The 19221-nt window shown below is 43.4% G+C and overlaps 1 protein-coding gene across 4 annotated transcripts in view; it reads right to left on the reverse strand.

Annotated features, from left to right (window-relative positions):
- LOC144724351 (ras-specific guanine nucleotide-releasing factor RalGPS2-like) overlaps window positions 1-19221 on the reverse strand; it is a 194572-nt gene that overhangs the window by 147678 nt on the left and 27673 nt on the right. For all 4 annotated transcript variants that reach the window (XM_078603410.1, XM_078603413.1, XM_078603409.1 and 1 more), the window contains exon 3: window positions 697-814. In XM_078603410.1, the coding sequence (XP_078459536.1) occupies window positions 697-814 (118 nt within the window). The remainder of the gene's footprint in view (window positions 1-696; window positions 815-19221) is intronic.

The raw sequence follows: 19221 nt of genomic DNA on the forward strand, positions 1-19221 counted from the left end.
TTACAGGTGGACAATAACTCTGCCAGGTAAACTGTAGTTTGCCATTTAATATAATTGTGTCATTGGTATTGCGCTGGGCTGACATCAAGACACCCCAAAACCTTTACTTCCAAAATACCTGCTTTGTCACAAGACCAATTTGCCAGAGCAAAAATTTATATCGTCGAAGGTAGTGAAACTTTAGTTCGTACCGATGTATGTATACGACTGATAAGAGTTAATAATTTGATAACCCACTCACTTCAAAGAGTTATCACATAATTCGCTGTCATTGGCCACGTAAAGACATTGGAACCACTAAAATATATTCTAGATTTGAAGCTTTCGTGACTGCAAGGATTCATATTCTTAGGTTTTTTCGGTAAAGTCACGTAGATAAAAAAAAATTAATAAAAGTAAAATAAAAATAAAATCATTTTTTATTTTACTTGTATTAAGTCACGTAGATAAAAAATTCAAATTAATAAAAGTATAATAAAAATAAAATCATATTTTATTTTAATTTTACTTTTATTAATTTTCATTTTTTATCTACGTGACTTTACCGAAAAAAACCTAAGAATACACAAAAATATATGCCACCTTTACACGACGCCAATAGGGGAAATTGCCTGCTCTGGGTTCATCGACTAAACGGGGGTTTGTAGAGGTCCGTGGTTTTCAGAAGCCGTCCGAGCACTTGAAGTGCGGCCTCACCTCAGGTGTGGCCGCCGTGAGGGTGAAGTTGGACGCTTGCCCGTTCCCTTCCTCCATGGGCCCAGCGGCGTGCGCCGAAGCCGCTCGCCCGAGTGCCGGGCTCTCCGCCGCACACGTCCTGCAGCGGGAAGACCGTCACGTGCCGCGAACGTCAGATACACGCACCAGCGCATGGGCTCGTTCCAAAGGGACTCGGGAATCCACGTGCACACACAAAGACAAAAGATCCCCCTATAGCCTTAACAGACTTTCGGCGCAAGTGCTTTTACTTAGCACCTATGAGGCCCGGCACGGCACACGAGGGGGTGGGTGGCCAGCACCACGCCCGTCCGTTTTTGTCTCCCCAGTGGCGATGTTTACACACCGCACCAGGTTACTCATTTGATGCCGAGTCGACCTAGGGGAGCCCTAAGACTGGTTCAGATAATTGTCACTGGTTTTGGTGGCCGTAGGCGGAAACTGAACTCGGTCAATGGGTTCGTCGCGCAGCTCACTAACCATGACACTACCACTCCCAAATCCACACACACACACAATAGTTACACAGACGATATTGCAGTTCCATTTTACAAGAATGTGGTTTGCTGATGGAAGAAAAATAATTGACAATGGCAGCACTTCAAATGTGAACTTCGGTACACACAGAAGCTCCAGCAGATTGTACTGTAAGAAGTGGTTGTTATGATGGCAGCTGCAGCAGAAAAAAAATGCTTAGTAAAGTTGACAGTGGAGGTCCACTTGCTATTTTGTCAGTAGAATGGCCACGAGTATTTAAATTTGGAAACGTAAAGTAAACTGTGCATGCCAATGTGAATCACTGTGTTAGTCCGAAAGGTCCTTCTTCATTATTTTTTAAAATAATATTTACAGCATAAATGGTTGCTTTAGCATTTTTGTTTGTGCAGAAAAATCGCGCTACGTGTGTATGCAGTATTTATTTGACTTAAGTCATTATACGACTAATTTATGCAATTATGGTCATATTCATGCGATTGCCAAGTTTATTCTTTGAAGTAAATACAATCTAACAAGAACAAACTCAAACCAAAAATTAATAAACATAATTATGCAGATAATAACTATGGAAATAGGAATTGTATACGAACTCACTCGTGTTTAATTGTGAAATGTTACCACTAAAATATTTTGTATCCAATGAGTTAGCTCATAAGACCTAATACCAATAATAGTTTAGGACATGAAATTGAAAGCAACTTTAGAATGCTTCATGGTTTTATTACATATAATTAAATACCAGGGTACACTGGATGGTAATAGACATTGACCATTCAATACAAGACATCAAAATCCTTTCACAGTTCTATTACGGAAGCAGACAACGTAGCGGCAGCTGCATTTTAAATGTCACAATAGCGATTGAAGTTAACTGCATTTACGGATAGGAAAAATAATCACTTTAAACCTTTCCTCAATCACTTAGGTATGTATACATATTGGCCCACAGACCATACAATGAATACATTCTATCGTTGTCTTCAATCGCACGGAACTCGGAAAACGGCTTGGAGGAAATCTAGCCAGGCTATTAAATACAATGCTGGTAATTCCATTAAATGGCATGGAACATTCAGTACCTTTACTGTCAAGGATGTCATGAGAATGCTTATAATAACAATGACATGGTATTTGCTTTACTTTCCTTGGCTGAAAACAGTTAGGTTTGCCTGCCCGAAGGATCGTGTTCCATTCATCAATGTTGATAGCATCCGCTGTTATATTATAACATCTGACATAAACACAGGTTTTTTTTTAAAGAGACAAATTATAAAACGTTTTATTTGGTGTGCCTTTTGTTGTATACGATTCTCCCAGGCTCACACTCACCTCGTCATCAGCCATGACCAATCCCCTACCGGATGAGGGCCTCCACACTCGCCCAATCGACGTCATGCCCCTCTGTCCCAACTATCCCACTTATTCGTATCTCTTGGGAATGCAACCAAACTTTTGAAATAACCATTTATACAGCCAGGTTTGAAGAACTGCGGCATGGAGAAACGTTTGCCTTTAAAATCAGGTGGTTATATAGCCTCTGGATACAACCACATGGCAAGATGCTTTATGGAAAAAGTAAAAAAAGGATCATGGTGGAAAAAAAAGTTCAGAGTATCTTGCACTGCTGATGGTGATGTAGCGTCCTAGGAGGAATGTCGCATCGCCGATGTGAATATGTAATTGCCGATGATGATTGTTCGGATATGCAGGAAAACCCATTTGGTGCCAGGCTATAAGACGCCAGAATTTCGGCAGGAAACTGAAAAGGCTACGGACATGACATTGAAACATTATATTAAAGCAAATAATCAACCTCAAATGCCGTTTGTATGGTAATTCAGGAACATGTGGCATGCTGCAGTGTTCTGCAGTGAATACGAATGCATGAGTCAACAACTTGGTAAAAGCACAACAAATGTCAGCCATTCTCAATCCACCAATGGGAGAAGGGCTCCCTTCAAGCTATGTTGGTCATGTGGATTGTTTAACCATACTTCACCACGCTGGTCAATGCAGGTTGGTGAAGGTGGGGAAATCTAGAAAAAATATGGAATTTGCTGCAGTGCCCTCTACTACCCACAATGCCTATACCCCCTTATTTGTTTGTGCATGGTGGTCACCCATCCATGGCCCAGGCAAATCCTGCTTAGCTTGAGGTCTGACAGGATGGGGCATATTGCGGGTGATTTAATCATTGCCTGTCACGACCTAAATTCCTTTGTCTTCACGCGCACACTCATTAAGATGGATATGTTCTGCGTGTTTAAACCTGTTCACTTAGACATTGGGCTTTGGAGTTCAGTGTGCACATGTTGGGGTAGCAGGTTCTGCTCTTCCAATTTGCATGTTTTATTTGGGCCAAGAAATGCGGATGAATGAAAAATAGCATTTAAACGCATTTAAAGCACACATGCAAAGGCAGTGTTATGTGGACACTATCAGCAGATCCCAAAACAAATCTGCATTTTTAAGTAGAAATAAACCGAGTAGAATTATCTAAATATAGAACCGTAAAAGTACTGCGATATAAAATGTACATGTGTGCAAGTTTCTCTAGCATTCCGCATTATTCATAGCTCCCTAGAGCATCCCGGGTCAGCTTGAGTGACCTTTAAACACAATGCAGGATTGGTAGTGGCCGACAGTTTCATGACATTGGCAGGTTCTCAAAAGAACAACTAACGAAATGCTGCGAACATTTAACAGGAATAGCCAAGTGCACATGGGCATTGATGGAAAAAAAACGAAGACCTTAGGGGAGGTTATCGTGTGGCTGACTTTTCATCAACCATTATATCTGGTTGGCAAGTCGGTGTTTTAAAAACAGTTAGCAAAGCTACCAGGGAATTGCAGCAATGCTTAGATTTATGTTACAGCTGTTTTATTTACTTAGCACATGGCCAGCACCGATCATAAATAAGAGTGTGTTGAAATAATTGTGGAACACTTTTGCCATTAATATTGCATGCTCTATTTGTCAATAAGGCACACTTTAATTTAAAAAAGGTCTCGTAACCAACCAAGTCCCCAAGAAGAAAAAACACGTTACATTGTTAATGTAAATAAGAAAAAGTCAACTCGTGTAAAGCACATCGTGTACAATTAGTTTCACATATTGGAGCACAGGGGCTATTTAATTAATCTGCAGGAGTTTGTGGGCCCAAGTCAGCAAAAATCACTTTACACTTTAAGCAAACGGCGCCCTCTAGCGTGGGCACTTGGGGCACGCGGAGCTCTCTTAATGTTGTTGTTTCTGCCTCGGAAGGCGCGTCATGATTCACCCCTGCCGTAATTTGGCGCACCGATTCTGGTCAATAATCCGTTGGTTTTCCTTTCATTAGGACAATCTCGTTTGTATTGTTTTAAACCCAAACGAGGTTTTTTATAGACGGGTACTCGGTAACCCAATAAAACCTGCAGGCACTCCCACATCCCGACAAGCTGCGCCCCCCCCCCCGCATGACGCAGCTGATGATGCCGATGGCGTCACCAAGTCCCGCTTATTACCTCCCGTCCAGCGGCACACACGAGATGAGAGGTTATTCGATTTGTCGACAAATAAAAACGATAGTTGGTAATCAATTACTTGTATAGTGAAATAGCCCAACTCTCATAGTCTTACAACTGCAAGTCATTTTATTCATTGCTGCAAGTGCCAAATGAGAAAACTCACTTCACTGGAAATGGAGTTTGTGTCAAAGAATAAAAAGTAAATCTTATGCAGTTCAACAAAGCTCGTCAACATTAATGTGTATAAGTAATGTCGATCGCAGGCCCAAAAGCAAACGGTAACAGGGTTAAACTTGCGTCCACTCAGATGAGAGTTGTGTAATATGGTGATGCGACGTTATATCGTATGGAGAGATCCAACAATAATGTTTTCATACGTTATGCCACACAGCATTACATCGTGATTGTCATTGGTCAAATGTCGACATATATAAATACACACACTCGTATAGATGCCGTTGCTCTGCAACAAGAATAATAAGATAGCTGTCATGTTCACACTCTTCTCGCAATCCTGCACTTGGAGAACTAAAAGTAATCTGCTTTTACGTAAACTTAGATTTAAAGCTTTCGCGGCTGCAGGGATTCATCTTGTTGGTTCTTTTGGTAAAGTCACGTAGAAGGGAAATAATAAAATAATAAAAATAAAACACAATAAAGTAAAACAAAATTAAGATGCTTTTATGTAATAATATGCCAAGTTAATGTATTGGTGATTTTTTTTTATATTCTCTCAGATCTGCAGAATATTATGGCAAAATAATCACATTAATTTGAATACAAATTAAAATGCTTAAACATTTAAAAATGAACAGTGTTCATTTTCGAGCTCCTTCCGTCATTGCAATTCAATGTTTGTGACGCGGAAAATTGCGTTTAGCCAGTTACCCAGCTAGTTTCGGTGGCAACTGCCTGCAGCAGTCACCAACAACAGTTACTGTTAGGGTGGACAGGAGCCCAACCAGCAGACAGCCAAGAAACTCGAGGCATGATACGACAACTAACTATAAACTAATTTTAGTTTACCAGGTAAGACCCACTGAGCTATGTATAGCTCTTTTTCAGAAGCGACCTGGCCACAAATGTTAGCCCAACGAAGTGGCTTATCATCATGTGAAAATGTATACCAGCTAAATAATCTAAACACATGTTGATCGTAAATGTGGAGGGAAAATCCAAAAGGACCCAGAGAAAAATCCACGCGACCACGGCCAATATGCAAACACCAAATATACAGGCGTCAGGGTCGCGGTCGAACCCACGACCTCCTGTATACCAGGCGAGGTAGTTAACATCTCCTGGCCACTGTGGCGAGATGTTAAAGAAGTACACCTCACTGGACGACGCTTCTCCCTCACCCCCTAGATGAGGTACAGTGAAGCCCAAAACGCTTCAATACAAATGTGATGGAAAACTGATATTGCGATAATCGTCAAACTGTAAAATGTGTTATCGTAGCACGAGAAACGATTTCGCGGCAATCCTCGCCAATAGTCAAATGTATAAATGACAAGAAACCCCATCATAACAGAATATTAAAACTTAGCTCAGACCAATAAAGGCCAAACACCCCCCAGCTAACACAGCAGAGGGCGCTCTGGGAGCCAGAGTGATGAACATTGAGTAGTCGTCGTGGCATCCATATGGAGCGAGCCACAGAGGGCTTTACATTCAGTGTAACACGTAGACTTTCGCGACCAATATCACCCATAGCAGGGTTTTTTGGGTTATATCGCGTAAATGTATAAATGTGTCGTGAAACCCTCGACCACCCGACATAGCCAATTAGTAAGGTTTGTCAGAAAAACAGAACGTGCCGATTCGCAATCTATACCTACGATAATCACCCAAGAATGTATGTCCTTAACGCTCGTGACGTCACTCCACATCGACCAGCCCCCCTCATTAATATTCATGAACAGGTTACGTGCTCCACATGGACCCCCCCTCACTAATAATCATGAGCATGTGACGTCACTCCACATGAGCACCCTCCTTAATAATCATGAGCAGGTAACGCAACTCCACATCGAACAGCCCCCCTCATTAATAATCATTAACAGGTGACGTCCTTCAAATCGACACCCCCCCCCCCCCATTCATAATAATTAGCGGCTGACGTCACTCCACATGGGGGGCCGAGGCGCCTCCTCCCCCCTCCTCGACGTCAACTTACAACCCTCATTACAAAGGCAGGACCCTGACATCACGTGATCTCCGTAACGCTATTGAGACATCAAAGTAAAAAGGACGTCATGATGAACAATAGGTCTCTGTCACCGCGCCCTTAGAAATTGTGCAGCAAAAACAACCCCCTACCTCCTCGTGGAGCCGGACGGCAATGCTGTGGTGGCCGTTTGTAATCACCACAGCGGCCAAATGGGGGCTCTGGACGGGTGCGAGGTGCTGGTAACCCCTCCACCTTCAATTAATTACCACAAAACCACGTATAAAATATCTAATTAATAAGCTTGTGCCGGAAACCCCGGGGGGACCTGTGTCTATGACGTCTCCTGGTCAAACCCCATTTGGCGGAGCCAGGAGATTGAATCTTTACCCTCGGGGCTCCTCCAGAAACAACAAAAAGCCACTTCGAATGGCCACTTGGAATGTTCGAATGGTCACTGCGGAGGAGAGGCTGCCACTCATCTGTTGGGAGCTGGACCGGTATCGCCTGGATCTCTGTGGTATTTAGGAGGTCCGGTCAGGGGTGGACAGTTCTCTACTCGGGGCAGGAGACTACCAAACAAAAGGGAGTGGCTCTTCTTCTGAACAAAAGAATGAAGGGGGCGTGGGAGCGTGGCAGTGAGGTATGGGAAGCGGTAAGCCCCAGACTACTTTGGGCTCACCTTCCCATCTACCGGAGGCGAGGAGTGGTGGTCGTGGTTACTTATGACCCCACCAAAGACGAACATCCGTGGAGGGATGCAGGCAAGGCCGATGAGTCAGATGGCTTCTATGACCTCCTGTCACAGGGATAGTAATGCTGTTGGGCGACTTCAATGCCCGAATTGGTCATGATGCCGTCACCTGGTCTGGAATGATTGGAAGGCATGGGCCAGATCAGCTCAACAACAACGGTAGGGAGGCTGCTAGATTTTTGTGCAACTCATGGGCTTGTAAATACCAACATGCTGTTCCGACATCGGCGCATCCACACAAGATCATGGATGCATGCCGGGTCCAAGCAAGAACATCTGCTAGACTACGTAGTGATGGAACAGTGGCTGCGGGCCCATGTCCTTGACACCAGTAACTACCGTGGAGCTGATCTGCCCACTGACCATCGACTTGTCATCTGTAATATGTGCCTGCCATTCTTCCACTCCGGTGGTGGGTGTACACCCAGTGCCCCATTCAAACCCAAGGTGGCCTTGGTCTCAGCTAGCTGATGAAAGTTGCAAGCGATAATTTAATCATCGCTTGCAGCTGGGGTTGGCATCGTCCCCCACTCCTCCAGATGTCGAGCAGAAATGGGCGAGGTTTAGGACTGTGGCCTATGCAGCTGCAAATGCTGCTTGGGTACACAGTCCAGACCTCCCCAGACACCCTGGCTGACAGAGGTCTTCAGGCTGGTTGAGAAAAAACGACAGGCCCACTCTCATCGTCTACAGCATCCCATGTCATAGAATGAGGAGGCTTACCGCAGCCTTCACTCGGAGGTTCGGAGAGCCGTGAGAAGCTGCAAAGATGGGTGGTGGTCACGGGTTGCTGAGAAGATGGAGTCTGCCTCAAAGGCCCACGAACACAAATCACTATTTAACTTCATCAAAAAAGTTACCTGCAGCACTACACCTATTAGGCCTGGGCTCTGGGTTATTAATTCTAGATTTGAAGCTTTCGTGACTGCAAGGAATCATATTCTTAGGTTTTTTCGGTAAAGTCACGTAGGTAAAACATCAAAATTAATGAAAATAAAATAAAACAAAAATCACGACGTTTCGGAGGCAACACAAGTCTCCGTCATCAGGTGGGACCGTCACAGCCGAATTAGCTGCACTTGATGCACTTGATGCAGCTAATTCGGCTGTGACGGTCCCACCTGATGACGGAGACTTGTGTTGCCTCCGAAACGTCGTGATTTTTGTTTTATTTTATTTTCATTAATTTTGATGTTTTACCTACGTGACTTTACCGAAAAAACCTAAGAATATGACTCTGGGTTATTCTTCGTGCTTTCGGAGTCCCTGACCCTCTGCTCACGTTAATTAAGGACCTTCATGATGGAGAGCGGGCCTGGGTAAAACTACGTGGCCGGGAGTCGGAGCCATTCCTTGTTCACCTTGGGGTGCGACAGGGATGTCCACTGGCTCCCACATTATTTAACATATTTTTAGACCATGTAGTTCGTGAAGCCTTTGATGGCTGCACCAGAGGAATTTCCATCTGGTACAGATACAATGGGAGGCTGATCGATGCCCGGGTGCGGTCAAGGGATGGCTCCCTATTGGTCAACCACGTTATGTATACCGATGATCTGGTAATTACCGCTCACTCAGAGTAGGAGTTGGAGGCGCTGCTGCTGAACCTGGAGCGTGCCACTAAGAGGTGGGGCCTTAGCATCAGCCCCACCAAAACTCAGCACCAGTCCTGGGTATTTTGTACCATCGGACACTCCACCCCCACAACTCCCAATTGGTGATGGGGCAGTTGTGGAGAGAGTGGAGAGTTTTCCATACCTGGGTAGTGTGCTCATGACTGGCTCCGGTTTGACGGCAGAGGTCTCACTCCGAATTAGTCAAGTGGCATTATCTTTTCATCGGTTGCATAACGCTGTGTGGAAGCTACCTGGTCTGTTGCTCCACACGAAGCTACAGGTCTTCTCAGCCACGGTCATTCCCTCCCTTCTCTACGCTTGAGAAACGTGGACCCCCCCTAATGGAACATCTTCACTAGTTAGAAACATTTAGGCTGGCCTGCCTACAATCCATCCTGGGTTTACCCAGGCTGGATTGTGTGAGGAGCTCACAAATCTTTGAAAGATCTGGACCAAGTCCCATCGGTGAGCTCCTCCGGCAGGCAAGGCTGCGTTGGCTGGGTCCTGTAGCCCGCATGCCCAGCCACCGCATGCCTAAACAGCTTTTGTTCGGCCGGATAGAGGGGGCTAAACGGGCGCGGCACGGGCTAGAAAAGAGATGGAGTGATGTGTTACAGGAGGATGTGGAGCTGAGTGGACTTGCCCATGACTGGTACCAGCGGTGTCAAGATCGGCCTCTGTGGAGCAGACTCGTGAAGGACACTACTGGGCAGTTGGAGGCAGTCGCCCTCCAACAACAACGGAGGGCAGAGGAGCGATGCTCACAACAATGAGCGGAGCGCCGGGTGGCTAAAGCATAGCAAGTTGGCACAGTAGGGGGCACAGATGGTGCCTCGGCCGGTCATCTCAGTCAGTCGACCCGTGGCACCTGGGTCTGCCCCGTGAGCTCCTGCCAGTGGGCGTTCGACACTTTACATGGCCTCGACGTGCACCTAGCCTGGCACAAGCGTCATGGTGACGTCACCACCACTTAGTGGCGAATGCTGGTTGTTGTTTTTTGCAATTGCACGCGCATTAATGCAATGAACATCACATCATGGTCTACTTTTCGCTTCAGATTTATTGCAATACAGCCGTCCTTGGACGGGTAAAATGCCAGTTATAAATGTTTTGGCTTTACTCTCCAACAGACCGGTGTGCTGTACTAGGAACGAATTGGCATTTTCTATTTACGTGACAAACCTTACTAATTGGCTGTGTCGGGTGGTGGTAGGTTTTAATGACGTATTTATATATTTACGCGATCTAACCCAAAAAAATCCTGTATGATGGCTTTAAATTCCCCACTCCTATAAACAAAAGTCCAGTGGTCCTTTTACTTGTGTAGGTCATGAACATACGCTTGTCATTCCACTGCTGGATGAAGTCCTCCCCCCCTGCCGTGTGGGTCGTGGAGGTTGTTTTGACCATAATTTCCCACGCACGTCGATGAAGGCGGGAAGATTACACACGGGAGAGCAAGGAAGTAGAGTGCAACAAATGGATTTTGCTGCACCGCTCTCTACCGCCCATCATGTAGCCCCAAAGCCAATAACACCTGTTATGAATTATGGTGCTGATCCATCCAAGCACTATCCAGGCTCAAGCCAGCTAAGCTTCCGAGATCTGACCAGATCAGCCACTTTCCGGGTTATTGTGGTCACACGCATGGGTCACCAGGCATCCAAGTCAAATATTTCGTCATGTATAATGTCAATAATTAAATAACAAACGTTCAGATGTTAAAGTGTTTCCAACCTACATAAGTACGAGGCAGCGCTCATCCCTTGCTCACAGCGCTGAATCGGTGGTGGAAATTCAGCATTCATATGATGGAGCAAGAAAGTCATTAGAACAGCCAATATAAAAAAACAGCACCCACTTAAAAAGTCACAATACACGGCTGTATTTTTTTAAGTTAGAGATATTTTATTGGCTCAAATTTGCATTGAGACAGTGCTCATGTGCTGTTTACAACCTTGAGCCCTTTTTAGAAAATTCCATATTCCTATGGCAGGTGCGAGTGTATCCATACAACTAGAAAAAGGCAAATAACGATGTATGGTTGCATACATTAAAATCTATTCTTACAGTCATGGTACACGCAAATAATCATAAGCGTTCGAGAAAAGATTATTTTTTTGTTATTTTTATTTTCTTTGAACCTATCTACGTGACTTTACCGAAAGACCCAAGATTATGAATTCCTGCAGTCACGAAAGCTTGAAGTCAAGATTTAAGAGATTAGTTGTAAAACTCATGGAAGTTATATGCAAACGAGGGGAAACATCGGACCCCTTTGGCGTGCAGATTTCCGCATGCGCTAATTGACGCCGGTCGCGATCACAGCGTCAGATGATGCCGTTCTGCGCATACCGCGCTTCGTCAAGCTGCTCGCCGTTGTAGAATAGTTCTGAGCGATGGCTTTTGTTTATTTTATTTAGTTCAATCGTTTCCTGTTCACGTTCTGTGCCGCTCCACTGTCATGTAACGCTTTATTGTAATCCCAACCTTCGACCTCACCTGTCATTTAAGTTCTATTTGTTTTTTAACCAGGTAAAGCCCACCGAGCTATACAGCTCTCTTTCAGAAGTGACCTGGCCACAAATGATAGCTCAACGAAGTGGCTTACGTGGAAATTCATAGCAGCCAAATCATCTAAATGCATGATTATAAAATGTGGGAGGGACAAACGCGGAGAAAAAGCCACACGACCACGGGGAGAACATGCAAACTCCAAATATATAGCAGGTGTCAGGGTCGAGAATGGGATCGAACCCACGACCTCCTGCATACCAGATGAGGTAGTTAACATCTCGCCACCGTAGTACTCAGAGGAACAAGCATAACATGAAGCACGTCAATTCATCGATCAAAAATCGCATTTACACTAATACGGTCGCCGATTCGTGCGCGCCAGACTCAATTTCCCATTAAAAAAATCTAACTATATGCAAATTATACGTCCGTATTAGATTTGGGCTCAAGGCCGCAAACTAAACACTATGAAAGTTATACTAAAAATGCTAAACAATATAAATAAGGTGGAAAAATAAACAACCCCGATAACTCTTCTTGGTTCTTTCGGTAAAGTTATTATTTCCCTTCTACGTGACTTTACCGAAAGAACCAAGAAGATGAATCCCTGCAGTCACGAAAGCTTTAAATCGAAATTTAACCCCGATAACTTAACTTGACTTGTGACCTTGAGTCGTGACAATCCGTGGTAGTCAGTGGGGAAGTGACTCATTAGACACACCGACTACTACAATGGGCAATAAACCACGCACGTGCATTCCTTATGAATAGATACTTCACACATGATCAAACCAGCACGCATATTTTAATATATATTCAACACACCACAGAGCCTTGAGAGCTTGATGATTTATTAGCTACGCCTGCTACAGCAGACACGATTAGGTAGAATTTTCATATTAGGGCTTATTCACGACCAACATTAAATCTCGACTTAAAGCTTTCGTGACTGCAGGAATTCATATTCTTTGGGTCTTTCGGTAAAGTCACGTAGATCAGGAAGGATGACGAACGCTTGTGTTGCGATCGAAACGTCGTAGTTTTTTGTTATTTTCTTTGAACCAATCTACGTGACTTTACCGAAAGACCCAAAGAATACAACCAACATTATTCAAGATTTGTTTCTTTTGGGTGAGATCAAGAAGATCTGAAGTATTGTTTGTACTATAACCCTCCACCACCAGGCAGAGCCAATCAAATCAAATTGCCACGTGGGAAGATATGCCAAGTTACATTTTTTTCAGCAAACCGGAATTTGTTAAAGCAAGCAACATTTCTTGACAATGTTGTACATCGGTAAAACGTACTCGCCACACACACACACATCACACACGTTCTCCCCCAAACAGGTGGAAAGCTCGCAATTAAAACCGTGTATTTTTGACAGCTAAAGTGTCGACACCCCAACCTACATGACTGCATCATGAGTTACCCGCTTAACAGCTTCACTCTCCTGTCGACAGCGGTGATGAGAATGTTTCCACGCACACACACACACGTATGTGCTCGCATTTCTTGAATAACCAGTTTTTTTTCTATTTACCAATCAGTGGTGTCTCCCCCCCTCCAAGGTGCTCATCTTATGTCCTTTTTCTTATTTAATAATGATCATCATCGGCCATGGTCAATCCACTGCTGATTGAAGGAATCCCCATGCAGCTGCCATGTCTCACAATCCTGCAATGCAATACGTTTGATTATAATAATAGTTAATAAAGCCTTTATGCCAGGAAAGCCTCACCGAGTCTCACGGAATTTTATGGGGTGATTGGTCAATCACGTTCATGAGCATTTGCATTGTGGGAGGAAATGGAAGTGCCTAGAAAAAAAAAACCCATGCAACGTGAATGCATAATAATCAAAACCCCATTCAAGGTTGATTTAAGAAACATTATTTTTAAATCCTTTATATTAAGTTCACTTGCTTGCTTGCTTGCGCGCTTACGACCGTGCAAATCTTTCGGTCGTTTTTTAACCCACTTCCCGTGATCCAATCGAGCTGACATGTTGCACACAGACTCGTTGTGCGTGACAATTTATTTTCGTGAAAATTTTTTTTCCAAAATGTTACACTTTAAAGGAAAATTTTTTTTATATTTAATTACCAATTGCTTAATGGTGGCAGGCAATCATCTGACCCATAGGTGGCAGCCATCTCAAGCCAGAGGACGAGAGGACTCTAGCCGCCACGCATATAAAGGATTTATAGTGAAAAACTTTGTTTTTACGGGTTAATTTTTATGTACTGCCATCTCCGCTGGCCACCTTGCAGCCCGATGGGTGGAAGAGTTTCACAAATCTGTGTGATCCACTAACCCTGGCCTCCCAAGTGTAGAAGCGCACAATTGTATCACCATGCCCAGATTATTTCAGCCCCATCTGGTCTGTCTCGTCCATCAATTTATACCGACAGTCACATAAAAAAAAATTGCCTTAAAAAATTGTAGTTATGTATCTATTGGTGCCAATAAGAGCACATTGGATTTGTTTTTTTCCGTATTAACAAGTTTAAGTTATACGCGAGATATGTACTGAAATTGCACACTATACTCTTTGGTTGCGCTTTCGCTACGTTGTCCCCCACCTGAAGAAGGACGCTTGTGTTGCGCCCGAAACGTCGTGATTTAATTTAGTTGTTTCATTTATTTTATTTTTTACCTACGTGACTTTACCGAAAAAAACCAAAGAGTATGAATCCTTGCATTCACGAAAGCTTCAAATCTAGAATTACATGCTATGTTTAAAACTGGCCATAGCACAAAGAACATTAAATTTGGTCTTCCATAAGAAATTATAAAGCGCCGAATGAAACTGCCCTTTGTATTCTACAGCACTGGCGCGAAATTTCAAAAAAAAAATCCATAACGTACTTTAGTGGCCCTGTTCTGTACAATAGCCAACTCATTCTGCCTTGTTAAAGATGCCTCGGGTTGAAATAAAAGACTCAGGGCCGTTTTAAATGAATCGTACGAGTTAAAAAAATATATATTAAAAGGGAACTAATTCAACATTCAATTAGTTGTATCTTCTTACTGCTAATCCGATGCATGCACATAATTCCAGACGCATAATCCACTCCACAGCTCTTGCATATCTGGACGATTTTTTACGTGCATTTTGGAGCACAATGAACTGCTCTGACTGCACAAACACAAAACCAACAAACCCCTATTGATTATACACAGCGCTGCACGCGTTTGGTTTTTGTATATAACATGTCCTGGGATTTTTGTGAGTTTTTACTGCGTAAAGCTCATGGAAGGGTTATAATGACTAATGTTTGATGTGTAATGTTTGATGTACAAGATGTGTGGAATAAAATGGCATGGAAATAAATAAATAAATAGCTCCATGTTCTAGGCAGAAAGGCAGTGGCAAACCGCATCAAAACACCACCAAGCCCGATGCACATATCGCCTTCAAAAATGAAAAATTAAAGACAACCCACAGTGCAATTGTGGCCATGCAACTAAAACTATGGACAATGTGTGTATGTTGAACTTCTTTCGCACCGTACGTAGCCAACCATGCTAATCGGAGGTGCGTGTGAAGGACAATAAACTAAACACAAAATGCGGTTCTAAAGAAATGAATTTTAAATCTAGATTTTAAAGTGCATAGCTCCAGTGGCTTCCTAATATCGGCAGGAAGAACGTTCCAGACGACCGAAGAAGTGCATCTGAGAGCGCCACGCGATGCGGTGACCGTCTTTGTCCGATGATTACACATTTTTGGACCATCTTATCTGACAGGCACTATTTTACTTTACCGAGTGTTAACATCCCTAACGTTTAACAGTACTCTCTTTATTGTCAGCCAACACTGGTATAAACATGGGCATTTTCGTTCCTTTTCTATTATGTACATCCACAGTGACTTGCGCACAAACACGTCGTTGACCACGACCACGAGTACCCCGTCCCTCTGTTAGCCCCCCCCCTCCCGATACGTTCCATTCATTGGCTACCAATATTTTGATAAGCTCCCCCCCCCCCTCTCCTCCCCCTTAACTGGTACTTAAGAGCTTACACCTTGAATCCCTGCCTCACTTGATGCAGCAAATCTGGCTGTGACGGTCCCACCTGATGACGGAGACTTGTGTTGCCTCCGAAACGTCGTGATTTTTATCGTTTTATTTTTATTAATTTTTATTTCATTTTTTTACCTACATGGTGACTTTACCGAAAGAACTAAGAGTGTGGTTATTCCAAAAGCCACTGCAGAGGATCAAGGCCATGTGGCTCAAAAGTATTCGGTGGAAACGGTCACCTGTTCTTCCTCCGGGAATTATCTGCCCAAAAATGGCTCAAGCAACAGGGAATCCGGAACGAATTCGTTTTTTTTCTCACATTGCAAACCCCTGTAGTCTGCACTCTTTCAATGGAGGAATATCATAACCACACAAACTCTCTCCTGAAGCCCTCTCGTGGCTAGCAGACCTCGACATTAGCATGTAACATATTGCCAAGCACAAGTAGTGGCACACCAAATACAAACACGGGCGTACTCGACCAGTAATTATTGACCTGGGTATGCAGTTTTTAAAGATTTGTAAATGTTACTCCTGTTTCCTGACGCTGCTAAATGCCCACCTTTCTAAAAGGACACTCCATCATAAGCAATAACTTTCTGATGATACATTGCAAATGAATTGTATCAAATTACACTATGATTGTGCCTGACTGAAAATGATAGTGCAAGCCTTATAATACAAAGGACTTAAAGGGAAATTAGTGAAATTATTTTGCAAAGGAGCATTCACATACATCAGACATTCACCTGTGATCATATTTGATATCATGAAAATACAAATAATATTACGTTTTTACATAGCTTAATGTATCACTTTTATGATGTTGTTCTTGCTGATGCACCACAGATCTCTATTGCAAACTAGCTGGGTAGCTTGGTAACAGGCTGCGTAAGACTTTCCGCGTAACAAATAAACATTTATCCAATTGACTTAACTACACAGTACATTGCACAACACTGCGCGATCCGCAACACGAAGGCGCATATAGATTCAGACGTTTGAAGAACGTGTAAGAGTGGATGTACATAATGGGAGAGAAAACCCACACACGTGTGATGGGGCAACACTCATCGACGCCATACAGAAGAAACAAACGGAGATGAATCCACACTTGCTGCACCGCCTTCTCCTGGCGAGCCAGGGTACAACGACCTCGACAACATTTTGTCCGAACAACCAACCCTTGCTGCCTCCTGCTATGGATTATAGGTGTGCGCCATCACCGCCCCGATAAAGATGGATCTGGCAAAGGATGGAGCCATCACCACAGGCATTAGACATTCTCCTGTAGGGCAATGAGAGGTTTGTCAGGGGCAGTATAGAAAAGTCGTTATTTTTTTCAGAGCTTAAATGTTATTACCCAGGTAGTCCATTGTCCTTCTACAAATACAAAAATATATTTATACAACTGGTGAAACATCCCAAGCAGGTACATCCTGAGAAGTGTTTTTCTTGGAAAATAAGCATTTTATTTAAAAAAAACATCACCAGTCATAACCAAAATACTGGACTGTATTATATGTTTAACTTACACAGGGAGTGAGAAGTTTGAAGGTGGTGCAAACATAACTGCAGTGACAGCGGTCACAACCACAGCTGAGACCAAAGCAAACTCTGTAGTTGAGGCAGCTATAATAAACGGAACACAAACACAGAGGACCAAGATGAGCTTGGCAAATTGGTAATTTACACAACTTAAAATGTAGAGCGATTCATTCGCGGAAGAGACAAGACGCATTACTACTCATTAGCTCACGCTCCGCTAAAGAGCATATCCTGCAACTGTTTTGTTTTTGATAATAGGTTTTACCATTTTTTTCTGGCAACAAAACAGGTGTCGAAATGTTAAAACACCAAACTGAAACCTTTTACAAGGAATCATGTCTGCATTAACCACAATGTTTGTGTTAAGAATGCAAACAAAAACACATAATACTGTATATGCATTGTCCTTGAAACTGATTGGTCCACACCAGAAACAGCTTTCTTTTGAGCCTTGTCTCATACGGTGTTAGACCAGAGGACGCATTTGTGACGCATTTTGGCGTCCTCTGGTCTAACACCATTAGAGACGAGGCTCAAAAGAAAGCTGTCTCTGGTGTGGACCAATCAGTTTCAAGGACAATGCATATATTATCAGAGTATGTTTTTTTGCATTCTGACCACAAGCATTGTGGTTAATGCAGACATGGTTCCTTGTAAAAGGTTTCAGTTTGGTGTTTTAACATCTTAACACCTGTTTTGTTGCCAGAAAAAAGGGGAAAACCCTACTATATTTTGGTACTGGCAAAGGAGGTCCCATGATGTTTTGTTTATTTCCGTCTCAACGTTTGAAGCATTGCAAACAGCAAGAATCCTTTATATAAATGAAGGTCCTAAAGGGTACGCCAAAACAATACAGCGGTCTTAAACAATGATGATGGATTGTTGATTTTCAGCCCTTTGTCAATCCACTGCTGGATGAAGGCCCATCTGTCTGTGCAGTGTCTGCCGAGGGAAAGTTGTTTAGTCCACGGTTCACCACGCTTGTCAGTTGCGGGCTCGTGATGGCAGATTTAGATTTAGAAGTTTATTTGCCGAGTAAATAACCCATTGAGCTAGACAGCTCTTTTCAAGGGTGGACTCGGTCAGCGGACAAACACCGCAGCAAGCGTTACAAATTAAACACGATTATATATATTTATACAAACAATATGATCTTACAAACAAGTACGTACATTATACGTTATTGATCCCAATAGCTTCGATCCCAATAACGTCTGTTACAGAGATGGCAATGGAGTGTGGAGATCCCCAGAGAAGGCACCAGTTGGATCAAAAACTTTGGAGTAGCTCCAAGAAACGCTGTTGAACCCAAAGTTGCGTGCGGAATTTCGGAATCATGAACAAACAATCCAAGACACGCATGGCAGATTTTTTTGGGGGGGCATTTTTGGAAATGGTATTAACAAATCTGATAAATAAGGTGCAGATCTGGCCTGGGTGAGGCACAGAGATGACACAAATATCACTCGCTGCTGATGTCAGCCAGGTCCGGGAATCAAACTTAGGAGGCCAGGTTCATCGCACGCTGCGCTAACCGATGTGCTAACCACTGCACAACCGCTCCATCACCCTTCTCAGCAATATTGGCATGTCCCTTCTCAACAATATTGGCATGTAACGGAAGGCCCTTGCGATGGGTACTTTTCTTCCCCCCAACTCGCTTTGTTGCATTCACATCACATTGATTTACCTTCACATTTTTGCCTGCAGCCGCTTGTTAAACCGGGGATTTAGTAATAATGTGTATATACACGAGCTTGAAAGGAAGGACTAATAAAGTGGTTTTACCATTGTAACAAAAATGGGCATATTGGCAGCACCGAATGTCGCTTTGGTTTCCTGCTAAGACCAATGCAATCTTCTTTTT

This window comes from Lampetra planeri, chromosome 20 (assembly GCF_965212315.1).
Source record: "Lampetra planeri chromosome 20, kcLamPlan1.2.h2, whole genome shotgun sequence".
NCBI classification, from domain to species: domain Eukaryota; kingdom Metazoa; phylum Chordata; class Hyperoartia; order Petromyzontiformes; family Petromyzontidae; genus Lampetra; species Lampetra planeri.